We start from the raw sequence: 12,733 nt of genomic DNA on the forward strand, positions 1-12,733 counted from the left end.
TGCATCTACCAGCTGCTGTGTCTCTAGGCTAGGCCAGGCTGGGAGGGCAGTCAGACACTGGAGCTGATGGGTCCACGCAGCAATCTCAGTCTTAACTGTCTTGGGTGAAGGTCTGAGCTCACCACTGAACCAGCAGAGCAGCTCTTAGACCTTTTCTTCCTCCAAGAGCTATTTTCCACCTTCACTGCGGGTCAGGGGGCTGTCACTAGGGGCCCTGCTCAGCAGCCAAATGCAGGTTTTGCAGCGAGTGGTGTTAGTAAGCTGGGGCAGCAGGACACACGTTAAAACCCGATGGTGCCTCACCGTGTTGTACCTCAGCTCTGGCTGTCCAGGGCTTGGCCCGGGGGAGGCTCTGCCTTTCACCCCAGTGCCACATCCCTAAAGCTGGCTTGGCTGCTTCCATTAGGCTGGAAATGCTGCTCTGGTTTGCAGCAGAGAGAGTGTGCTCTTTGCTGCACGGGGTTCATGAAGAAATTGTTGATGTAGCTTTTTCCATTGGAGCTAAAGCTCATAACATATTTCTCGTTCACTACCTAATAAGCCAGCGGGAAGCTTCGCACGTGGGCTGCAGGGCATTGGCATGGCTTGCTGTCACTCGTATCAGAGCCTGAAACGATGGTGGGTTGGGGATGCATTGCCCAGAGTCAACCAATTCCTGATTAAATAAGAGGAATTTTAAAATTATTTTATGGTCTTTTCCTCCCAAGACAGAGATACTCTGTGGCTATTCAGCTCCAGCCTTGCTCCAGTCTGCAGTTTAACTGAACTGGGGAAGGGGTAGTGCATCCAGGAGCTCTGGGAGTGGCTGCTGGGATGGGTCAGTGCTGCATTAACAAACATTGTTCGTGTCACTGGGAAAGGGCTGACCCCCTCCGGACAACTTTCCAAAACACTGGGGACAATAACAGCAGTTTTTCCTCCCAGATTAGGGAGGAATTAGCTGAAGATGGAGAAAAGGGGCTTTGTTATGAGTGCCTTACAATACAAACATTACTTCCTCCCTGTTCCTAATCTCCTAATTAGCAATATTGCAGCCTGTTGTGCTTATAGACTAATGGGACAAAACACTGAAATATTGTCAGAGTCACTGTAAGCCTGATACGATCAAGTAGGACAAGAGCTAAAACCTTAAGACTCTGCAGGGTCTGACCCAGATCGAAGGCGTGTTGTCTGCTGGGGACGCAGCAAGCAGTGTGTCAGGAGAGATGGGAATTAACAACGGGCAGGTATAAAAATGCTTTGCAAAGCTAACACTCTGAAAAACAACTTTAGATGGGATCACAGGCATCTTGGTGCTGCTCGGATTGGGGCATCCTTCAGTTTTAGTCTTTACTTACGTAACTGTTAGAACCAATGGTTGTTTTAGAGAGGGAGACTCATAATTAGGGTTGAAGAGAACTGTTCTGTCCTAAACTGAACAGATGCTGCTGGAACTGAGTGCAAATCTGGGGAAATTGGTCTCATACAGACCATGTTGCGTGTGTCTGATGTTCCAGTGATGACTAATACGCTGTTGCCTGTGCACAGGATAATCTGTTAACCCAGAAAGAATGTGTTTACGATGTGCGAGTATTTTTGCAAGAAAGAGTGACTTTGTAATATTTCTAAGAATAGTAGCTAAATTAAAGGAGAGGAGGAACATGGAACACCCACCCAGCATGCATGTTGCTGTAGTACAGGCATTGTCATCTCTCTAGAGTTCACTGGCCAGTCCCAAGAAGTGTAACTGTGTGTGTTTGCATTTGTCAGGTCGTATTGACAGCAAAGACAAGGAAGGGACTGAAGCTGACGAAAAGAAACCGAAGGTAAGCTTAAAAACAAAACCAGAGGTAACATCGACCCACTAAGTGCATGTTCCTGACTCCCTCTCCCGCTCTCCTGGACTGTGGTTGTGCCTCTTAGGAAACCTTGCCATTACCTTCCATCTGTCTTTCAAGAATGTTTTAATTTTTTTCTCCCATCACCCCGGTTTGGATGGTGCAATCCATGGTGATCTTTGAGGGCCAGGAAGCAAAACAAATCTAAAGCAAAAATGTGGCTCATGGGGTTGGGTGGGTGGTTAGAGAAATCATTTTCTCAGCCCAAGACTGGAAAGCAGACAGCTGGCATTGCTGGGGCAAACTGGTGCAAAAGCAAACTGAAACCTGCATTGTGCTGTACTGGGGACAAGCAGCATAACAGTGAAAAGAGCAAGACACGTAATTAAAAAAATTAAATAATCTAGGCCTTGCAGGTGCTGTGTTCTGGGTGAGGAACAAAGTTTAATAGTGGGTAAATTCCAGAAGTTTAAAGATGTCACACTGCTAATTTGGAGGAGGTTTAGCTCAGCTGACCATTAGCCTGGCTAGTTACCATTACCTGCGTGAGGTAACAGATAAGCTGATGGATAATTTAGTGGGTGAAGAAATAAAGGTGAGGAATGTAATTATTTTCAAACAGTGTGAAATATGGTCTTTCTCTAGGGAGATTTGGCAGGTTGTATCAGGCCAAGCGTTTTCCATGATACCAAACAATCATCTAGATAAAAACCAGCCATCCGCTGTTGACAAAGCAGTTTGTGATGGGGTTGAGAGACCTGGGAGCAGTCACCTGCACGTCCCACAGTGCTGACGGTGCTGTACCTGAGGCATCTTTGCCAGTGAAGCACACAGAGAGTTTGGGAGTAAATAGAACAGTCCAGATGTTAACACATGCCACTGGTGTGGAGGGTGGTGATAAGGGCATGCTGTCACGGAGTGACACTTTCCCCAGAAAGGGGCTTGGGTGTTGCTGCACCCCGTGGGAGGAATAGAGCTGAGGTATCCCGTGGGTCCCCAGCAGTGCCCTGGGCCTCCAGCTCTTGCCCAGCTCTGTGCTGCAGGGTAGTGCCATTGCCTACCCCACAACCAGTTCTGTATTGCACCTTCTAATCCTATTTAATGTCAGTGATCCCCTTTTGTTTCCCTCCCATGCTGATTTTTTTTTTGTTCCAATTTTATTTTGTTTCCATGTTTAAGAAATCCTCACCTTCCACTGCCAAACCCCCAGGCGATAGACCCTCCATTCCCCCCAAACGACACACCTCCTCTAGCACAACCCCTTCGAAAACACCCTCCAGCCCTGCTTCCACCTCTAAACGAGTCTCTTCTGTCACATCCCGACCTGCCAGTACAGGAACGCAAGAAACAAAAGCCAAGGTAAGGAAATGGGATGTGAGAGAGGCAAAGCTGCCTTGGGGAATCCCTGACAGGTGCTTGGCTGGGCAGCCTCTCCGTGCCGCATCCAGTGGAGAGGTGGGATGTGCTTCCCCTTCACCTTCCAGGGGCTGTGGCCAGACTTGGCACCAGTTTTGGTGTTTGAAGCAACTGGGTCTGTCTCACCAGCACGTCTCACTTTGCTCTGTGGTACAGCAAAAATATCTCATTGCTGCAGGGTGTTGTCTGGTCTCCTTGAGGCATTTCCAGGTCCCTTTATGCTTTTTTCATGCTCTTCCTTGTTTTACAGCTTTATGCTGTGTTTTATGGACGCATTGGCTGTAAACAGCAGATGTGTTTGAAATGTGCTGGAGCCAGATCTGCCAGGTGCTACACAGAGAATAGGAAATGCACAGACATCCGTGGCTTAATCTACAATGTAAAGAGTAGTTTGGAGTTTCCCTTTGTGGTGTTTAGTCACACAAATACACCCTTGGTGAGGGAAGAGCAGGGATTGCAGGTTGCAGACAATGGGTATGGTTTTACCACGATGGGCATTGTGATGGCTCTGCCCTGGTTTCCTCCTGCCTTGGGAGCAGTAAGCTTGTAAATTGTCACTTGAATGTTTTCCAGGAGCTTTTGTACACAGACCAGCATTAGAAAGTGATAGATTTGGGGAGGCTTTTCTGTGGGATCAGAAGACAGTAAATAGCATATTGCTATTTATATGCCATTAGAGATGATGTAGGTGTTGGAGCAGTTACTGCAGGTGGAGATAAAGGAGGTGCTTCCCTGTGTTTGGTGCCTGGCACTGTGCTGGACCCTCTAGTCTAGTCAGTGGATTTTTTTATCTTCTGTACAAAACTTTAACAGAACAGGGGAAGCAAAATGATGAAATTTAGAGAACAGACAATGGAGTTGAACATACTTTTTAACTGAACCTGAGTGTGTGGTGAATAACGTAACTGAAGCTTAAGAGCTGCTGTGGGAAAGTGTCCCAGCCCCTCTGCCAGCCCACGAGGGTGCAGCGGCTGTGGCAGGCGCCGTGATGGGAGACGGGGTGTGAACGGGCACGTCGCAGGTTCCTGCACGTGGGGAGACCTGCGGGAGCTCCTGCGGGCTCTCAGGGTCGGAAGCAGGCGGGTCTCGTGTCCCTCTGATCCGTGAGGGGTGATAGCCCACCCCCAGGGAGACCCCCCCTGCATCAGCCTTTCCCCCTTGCACCCCCAGGGCCCGGAGATGAGAGGTGGCACGAAGGCGGCCACGCCGCGGTCTGCAGCCGGGCAGGCTCAGAGGAACTCGACCAATGCCACGCGCATCCCAGCAAAGACACCCACGGCCCCCAAGACACCTCCCAGCTCCGGTAAGTGATGGTGAGAGCGGCGGGCTGCTGCCTTCCCACGGTGTCTCTGACTCCGGAGGCTCTGCTGTGGTGGAGCTCCCAGGCTCTGGATGCAGTTACGTGCCCCTCTGCAGGCTGGGGTCATGCGCAGAGCCAAGAGCTGCGTGGTGACCCGGAGCTGCTCTGCCTTGTCACGGGGCTGTGGGTGCGGAGCTAGGGACGTGACCACCCCTCCATGAGTGGGGTCAGTTTTGGGCCCCTCACCCCAAAAAGGCCATTGAATGACTCGAGCGTGGCCAGAGAAGGGCAACGGAGCTGGGGCAGGGTCTGGAGCACAGGTCTGCTGGGGAGCGGCTGGGGGAACTGGGGGGGTTCAGTCTGGAGAAGAGGAGGCTGAGGGGAGACCTCCTGGCCCTCTGCAACTCCCTGCCAGGAGGGGGCAGAGAGGGGGGTGAGTCTCTGGAGCCAAGGCCCCAGCGCCAGGCCCCGAGGGAATGGCCTCAAGCTGCCCAGGGCAGGGTCAGGCTGGCTCTGAGGAAGGATTTCTGTGCAGAAGGGGCTGTTGGGCGTTGGAATGGGCTGCCCAGGGCAGGGGGGGAGTCCCCGGGATCCCTGGGGGGGTTGAAGAGTCGGGCTGAGCCAGCGCTGAGGGATCTGGGGGAGTTGGGAAGGGTCAGGGGGAGGGTCATGGTTGGGCTGGAGGAGCTGCAAGGGCTTTTCCAACGCGGATGATTCTGGGATTCTGAAGGGACCCTTTCTGGATGTTGCTCTATCTGTTCTCTTCATAGAGTTGCCGGTGTGTAGGAGAGGGCACTTTCTTTATCCCTTTGGGATTTCCTCTGATTTGGAAGATTTAGGCAGCTCTGGTTTTTTAATCCATCTATTCCTTTTCTCTTGACGATATTTCACAAAGACCGGGGGCAAGAGGATCAATTCTTCGATTGCAGGAATGGAGATTAGCCCATTATTCTCAGAGAAGAAAACCCCACAAAGCATCAGGCATTGTGAATTTCCATTAAAACAGTGCATTTCACTGAATATACATGTTTTTCATACTTAACTAGAGCTGCATAAAACCATAAATTAATTAAATTTCCAGCTTTATTATGTTTAAGCATCTTTCTCATTCATTAAACAGGCAGAAAGGAGCAGAAAAAACCACCTCCTGCAGCAGCAAAGTCTGAGAAAGGTGATGTTTAAGGGTTTTCTTTTCTTCTTCCATTTCTTTTCAAACTGGGAACAGTTCTAAGCTGCTCAGTGATATTTAATTACGTAAAATAATTTTGTAAAAATGCTTCCAAGTTTCTAATGGAAAAGGGGTTTTGTTTGAGTGTCTTTTCTCTGCAATTTGTCATGCATGCTAATGTCACGCTCGGGTGGGGAATCTTACCAATGAAGACCATCTTCCTTCTGAGATGGTAGGAAATTGCTTTTAATCAGTTTTCACTTCAAAATGAAGTAGAAGAGAGTGCAGCCATCCCCCTGCTGCTGATGGTCTGCACTAGGAGCAGTGGGTGGGCCCTGGGACCGGGCAGGTCGAGGTGGTAAATGCAGGCAGGGAGTGGGGAAGGGGTTGTGTGCCCAGGTTGCTTATCCTGTGCTTGCCTCCCTCTGTCTGCAAACTTCAGGTGAGCAGCCAAAGTCTGGAGACAGAAGCGGTTACAGCAGTCCCGGCTCCCCCGGGACTCCAGGCAGCCGTTCCCGCACTCCCTCTCTGCCCACCCCACCAGCCAGGGAGCCCAAGAAGGTGGCAGTGGTTCGCACACCACCGAAATCTCCCGCATCTGCCAAGAGCCGCATCCAGCCGTCAGCTGCACCCATGCCTGATCTGAAAAACGTCAAGTCCAAAATTGGCTCAACTGAAAACCTGAAGCACCAGCCCGGAGGGGGCAAGGTAAACACGGACTCTGCTTTCCAGGGGCCTGTCTGTAGGGACAGCGGGTGCTTGGTGCTGCGTCTGGGAGGGGAGAGCCCCCACCCTGGAGCAGCAGCGGCCCCGCTGGGCCAGGGATACATCAGTGGGCAGCCATGCTTCAGCTGATCTCCAGCCCCATTCTGGTTTTAAAGGTTTTTTGGGTTGATTGGGTTGGGTGCTTGTCCTGAAATTGCTTGCCTGGCTTAGCGCAGCGCAGCTGTCCCGCAGAGAGCTCGTGATGTGGCTTTCGTGGAGTGGCACGTCAACGTACGGACTGGCTGCCAGGGGAATGACATTCCCTCGTGGTGTCCAGTTAGGGAGAGCAAAATTGTGACCTGGCAGCCCTAAAGAGTTGCAGGATCAGGGTTGTGTTTCTGTATCCTATTCTGTGTGATCTGGAGCAGTCCCCTCCAACGCTGCCTCCATTTCTTCATTAGTGACCAGGCAGGATGGTCGTCTCCCTGTGAGGGTCCCAGGCTCGGCACATTTTTCAGGACATTGTGATTTTGGATCCCACTCTGTTGGCAAGGTGTCGGATTGTGTTGGATCAGGCTCTGTCTTGTTCCATGATGCAGTGTGGCACGGCCAGAACTGGTGGCACTCTTATCCTTCCAACCACTAGTACTTTTCACTCCCAGAGTGGCTGTTTCACAAGCAGCAAAGTGAACTCCGTGCTATAAGTGCTTGGGAACGAGGGTCTCGTGTTAAATTTTGCAAGCCCAGCAGAGGAGAGTTTGGCTGAGGGAGTGGTATGAGCTAATTCATCCACGCAGCCCCAAGAGCAGCAGCTGCACAGCTGTGGTGCTGGCTGCTCAGCACCCATCCGAGCCTCTCTGCGCTGCTCCTGGATGCGTCCCGAGGCTTTTATAAAATCCTCCTTGCTGCATGGGTGGAGACATGAAAGCACCTGGTTCCTCCGACTTGGTGGAGGCCCAGTGGCTCCTGGATGGATGTTAAATGACAGAACTGCACGTCTGGTGGCCGGTGCAGTCAGGAGTCCCCGTGTGCTTGTGCTTGCCCGCCCCGGGGGGAGAACGGAGCCGTAACAACTCATCCCCGAGTGCGGACCGTGCCATTTTGTGCAAGTAGGTAACTCCACGGCTCTGAATGTTCAACTTTGGCGCGGGGGGAGGCTTTGAGATGGCTTCTAGTCACCATCTTAAATAGCAGCCTGCTTTTTCATTTCCTTATGTGCATTTTTTCGCTGTGGCTGGTGACTTACTGGTCAATGCACATTTTGCTTTGTGCTACAATCCAGGGGGGCTCTGGAGCCTGGGCAGGGCTGCTAGGGTTGTGGGTTGTGAGCAGAGCAGCACGTGTCCTTCCAGCTGCCCATGTCCCAGGGCCTCAGCCCTCCCACCTGCTTAGCACAAGGTGTAAGTTTTTCCTGCTACCCCCACAAAACGCTGCTTTTCAGGGATTTTAGAAGGAACCCTTCCATTTGCTGTAAATTGCTTAAACTGTTTGCTCGTTCTTTTTAATCCAGCTTTTACGAGGTGTTGTTTTTTGTTTTTTTTTTTCCTCTGCTTCTCTGGCAGGTGACGTGTATTGTTGTCACTGAAAGAGTAAGAGCAGCTGAATTTGGTACAATTCATTGCTCTTTGCAAGGGAGAATGGCTGGATACTCTGCTGGGGATTTCGTAGGGCACAAGACTGTGTCCTACACAGAACCATTACAGCTGGAGCAGAAGGGGCTGATCCAATGAGTTTGATTTTAGGGTGACCAGAAGATGGGTCTGGAGCCTGCTCTCTGCACAGATTTCAGACCCCAGCCTAGGGAAGCAAAGGTACATGGGGCACATATGTGTCAGCCAGGCCACATTTCTTCCAGTATTTCTGCATTGCCTGAGCACTTTTGTTGTTGCTGGATCACTGAATACTGCTCTGGCAAAGCCTGGTCTGGCAGAACTGCGTCCTGATTTGCAGGATTAGTTGATATGAACTTGGAAAATGATGCTGGAGGCGCGTCAGCCTTGGTGCTTCTCATGCTAAAGAACCAGGGTAGAGCGAGGAGCTCTCCTCACAGCAGCAGGCTGGGGACAAGCTGAGGTGGAGGGCGAGGATGCCCGCTCAGCCAGCTTTGGGGACGTTGTCGTCTGGGGACTGAGCGTGCAGTGTGATGCTGCTCTCTTGCAGGATGTCTCTTTCGCCCTCATGGGGGTTGTGCTTCAGACAGGGTTTCTCCTGAGGGAGCACAGGCCTGTGTGCCTGCTGGTTTTCACCTGCATTTACCTCTGGTTTATACGTGCGTAGGTTGTAAAGCCACTCCAGTCCATGTAGGGGAAGGAGCAGGGACTGTCTTCATCTTTGTGTTGTCAGGAATAGCCGCTCCTGTGCGCGGGGTCACTCCAGCATAGCTGCCCTTACAAAACCCAACTAGGGAAAACAAGTCCTAAATGGAAACAGCTTCATTAGTACAAAAATCTGCGTGTGGCCGAGAGGGCAAGCGGGCTGCGGGACTGGGGGTGATGTTGGCATGGTATGTGGTTCCCCTGTGGCACTAAACCATTTCCAGCCTCTCTCCCACCTGTTAGGAATATGCTGCTGCCTTTGGGGTGGTCTGTGCCACCCTTTCATCTCATCTATAGAGGAGTTAAGAGCACTGCAGGCATGGGATGGCAGCCCTGGCAGCATTTGCTTTTTTCTCTTTGTAACTGTAGAGGGAGTTTGAGCCCTGCACAGCTCTCCAGCCTGCTGCCCTGCCAGTCCACCCCTTTGCCCAGTTTGCTCAAGCTGCTGAAACATGAGGGCACGTGTGTCTGTCCTAGAGAGGAGACATGCTGCCCGGCGCAGGAGATGGGGCTGAGCAGGCATTTTTCTCTCAGCTCCATCCTTCCTCCTTCTGCTGGCTCTGCAGAAACTGAGTCTCAGAGCACTGGTGCCTTCCAGCGTGTTTGCTGCCCAGCAAGTTCCCCGTTTTGTTCTGTGGAAGAAAACGGGGTGAGCTGGCTTGCTTGCTGGTGTTTCTGGCCTGGAAACCGGCGCTGCCTTGCTAGCCAGATGTACCCAGTCTCTAGCTATAACTTGCCCACCTTCAGTTTCCAACCCATGAGCAGACAGATCTATGCAGCAAGCCAGAGATTCTCCTTTGCTCTTGGCACTGGAAGGCAGGTTCCTGGTTTTAGTGATATAACGCATGGTCAAGCTGCAGATGGTCATGTTGTTTCTCACGCTCTTTTCTGGCTACCAAAGGTGCAGATTATTAATAAGAAGCTGGACTTTAGCAGCGTTCAATCCAAGTGTGGCTCAAAGGATAATATCAAACACATCCCAGGAGGAGGCAGTGTGAGTACCTTCACACTTTGAATGCACTGTAATAGTTCTTATTATAAGTGGCATGTTGTATACACTAAACTGCCAATGCTATCTGCAGCGACCCTGCCGTCAGATAGCTATTGGTGACGTGCAATGACTCTTTTCTGGCTACCAAAGGTGCAGATTGTTAATAAGAAGTTGGACTTTAGCAGCGTTCAATCCAGGTGTGGCTCAAAGGATAATATCAAACACATCCCGGGAGGAGGCAGTGTGAGTACCTTCACACTTTGAATGCACTGTAATAATCATTATTAGTGGCATGTTGTATACACTAAATCGCCAATGCTATCTGCAGCGACCCTGCCGTCAGATAGCCATTGGTGACGTGCTGTCATTTAACCCCATTAACCCAAAAGACATGGTTAGACCAACCCTAACCAGTCCTGTACATGCCTGACATGGACAGAACTAACTGACCTGTGTAGAAACCATGTCTGTAACAAAACATCCCGTTAACTCAAAGGTTTTACACTACCTGGAAGGTTTAATGCCTCATTGTCTGCGGGGTGGGTGGCCTCTAGCAGACAGTGACGTAGATGCTGATGCAGTAGATGGATAGATTTTTAAGCAAATGCAGTCCTTGTTGCTTAATGTACTGCTAAATTGGACATGACTCTGCACAACACGTGAAAGCGCAGGTTCCCACCCGTTCCTATCAGGCAAGTATGATCCATGCAAATATTAAACTACTTCTTGCTAGTGAATGTGTCTGGCAGTGCCCGTGGAGGCTGAGCCTAAAGAAATACTGAGTTAATTGATTTCAACGCTGGCATTTCCAGCTATTCCCAGATAAATAGCCAGACTCAGCTTTCAGTTACTGTGCCAGAAACCTGGAGAAACTCCACAGAGGTTGGCGGATTTACACCAGTCTCTCTGGAGACAGAGTTTGGGTCCAGGAAAGATGACGGACCAAGGAAGGTGCATCACTGAGACCCCAAACGTTGCGACCTGGGGTCTGTGGTTGCCTGGTCTGCAGCCATCTGAAGAAGCTATCTGGTGCCTCTCAGATGTTCCTGGTGGATTTTCTTTGTGCTGTTTTTGATCTCTGTGGATGCCCTCCCTGAGAAACCGAGCACTGCAGAGGGCTTGAAACGTAAGCATTGGGACATAACTGGGTTTGCAACCTCCATCTTAAATTTTATGTCATTCTGCATTTATTTAACGGGCCAGAGGAGCTGCTTTACGGAGGTCAGACCTCTGTGAAGCAGGTTCCGTGCTTGTTCTGCTCTTTCTTACCCCAGGGTCCTGCACTGGCTGGACTGCCTGGTGCGTGGTGGACCACTTGTTACACCGGGAGTTAGTGTTCCTCACGAATCATCTGTGCGGTGGCTGGTAATTAGCTCCAGCACAGGGTGGTGAGCTCATCCTTCCCTCCACTGAGAGCTCACACCATGGGCAAGCGTTTTCAGCTGCAGTGGCTGCAGTGGGTTAAGAATTATCTGGATTTTTGGCTGGAGGTTGTCATCCCTCCCCAGGCTCTGCCAGCAGTGAAAATTGTGTGATCGCTGCCTGGCTGCCGTGACACGGAAAGCAGCGGCTGAGCTCTGGGTGCGGGCGCTCGGAGCAGAGCCCTGTGCTGACGTGGCCGGAGCGTGGCTGCGCAGGCCCGTGGCAGCGGAGTGGTGCCTTGGGGCTCCTCTGACAGAGGGGCAACAAGAGACCACCGCCGTTCCCTGGCTGCCACGTCTCAATCCTCCACAGCCTGTCGGCAGCGACTGCCTGCCCAGCCATTGCTGCTTCCAGAGGAATGAACTGTTGCTACAGCAACCTGGGGTTGGGATCTTTTTTTTTTTTTTTTTTTTTTTTAAAGCCAGTGGATGCTCTGACAAAGGTGATGCATTAGGCAGAAGTTGACCTAAGCATTGCTCGTGCTGAGAGGTGGGATCCCCAGGTCTCTGGCACTGGTTTCCCAGGCAAGCAGCTCTCTGTGCCCCTTTTTCTTGCTAAAATGGAGAGGACCCTTCTCTGCTCCCTAGCAGAGGATTGATGAAGCCCTCTCTGAAAAAAAGGGAACTGGAATGAGAGCAGAAAGTGTTTCAGTTGCTGACTGCCCACTCTGGAAATGGGAGGTTGGTCAGTCCCAGGCCCCAGTGGTGCCCCAGTTGCTCATAGGCCTTTCGGGGTCACGGCTGGGATGAGGAAGGTGCCAGCTGTCCTTTGGGGGTCTGTTTTCCTGCCTTCTGACTGAACATAGCTCTCCTCCTGCCCAGTGCATTAAACGTGTCATGTCTGTGTCTGCGATGTGCTCCCAGACCCCAAGGTTGCTTTTCTCCCTCCTCTCTTGTCTCCACTCTCTGTCAAATGTGCCTTTTGGTCTGCGTGAGCATCGGAGACAAGGCAGGCCCACGTGCATGGTGCTCTGGCCCTGTGCTGCTGGGACGGTGGCACCGAGCCTCTGTCCCCTCCTCCTTTCCCTGGCTGCACCATGGAGGGGAGAGTGTTTCTCAGTGGCGTGCACAGCCACGGTCCAGCACCTAGCTCAGAGGGTGATGGGGCCAACGTGAGAACTGAAGGTTGCACCTTCACCCTGGGGCTTTTGGGTCGACACAGGGTCAGCGATGGAGAGCAGAGGCTACGGTGAATCCTTTGTGCTGGCTTTTGGCCACGTTGGTCTGGAGACTGCCTGGCTGCTTGGAGGAGTCAGCTCCTCTGCAAAGATCCCTTTGGTGGTAGCACATCCTTCCCGAGCTCTGCGAGAGCAGCACGCCTGCCGTGGTGCTTGGTGAGAACACAGAGAGCAGCGTACGCGCCCCTTGAAATCCAGGCTGCTTCTGGGAGCCAGACACTTCCCCGTGAGGAGGCACCGACCCAGAGGTGTCGATCTGATTTCTCCTGCAGCCCCACTAACTACAGCAAGAGCCAATTCACACACAGGCCTGAGTCCAAAACCAGAGTCCAGGGTCACGTCTGGGGCCGTGGGGATGTTTTCTCACCCCTTTGTCTCCTGCTCGTGATGTAGCTGGTGTGTCTGTGCTGTGGTTTGCCATC

General features: G+C 51.7%; 1 protein-coding gene across 16 annotated transcripts in view; it reads left to right on the forward strand.

Annotated features, from left to right (window-relative positions):
* MAPT (microtubule associated protein tau) overlaps positions 1–12,733 on the forward strand; it is a 53,267-nt gene that overhangs the window by 33,133 nt on the left and 7,401 nt on the right. For 10 of the 16 annotated variants that reach the window (XR_012635182.1, XM_074926984.1, XM_074926993.1 and 7 more), the window contains 7 exons: positions 1,750–1,805; positions 2,997–3,176; positions 4,404–4,536; positions 5,654–5,704; positions 6,144–6,409; positions 9,623–9,715; positions 9,863–9,955. Coding sequence is in view for 15 of the 16 variants with exons in the window: in XM_074926984.1 (XP_074783085.1) it covers positions 1,750–1,805; positions 2,997–3,176; positions 4,404–4,536; positions 5,654–5,704; positions 6,144–6,409; positions 9,623–9,715; positions 9,863–9,955 (872 nt within the window). In the remaining variant the exon portion in view is untranslated. The remainder of the gene's footprint in view (positions 1–1,749; positions 1,806–2,996; positions 3,177–4,403; positions 4,537–5,653; positions 5,705–6,143; positions 6,410–9,622; positions 9,716–9,862; positions 9,956–12,733) is intronic. The other 6 variants (XM_074926992.1, XM_074926991.1, XM_074926996.1 and 3 more) reach the window with 6 other exon arrangements.

Source organism: Athene noctua, chromosome 25 (genome assembly GCF_965140245.1).
Source record: "Athene noctua chromosome 25, bAthNoc1.hap1.1, whole genome shotgun sequence".
NCBI classification, from domain to species: domain Eukaryota; kingdom Metazoa; phylum Chordata; class Aves; order Strigiformes; family Strigidae; genus Athene; species Athene noctua.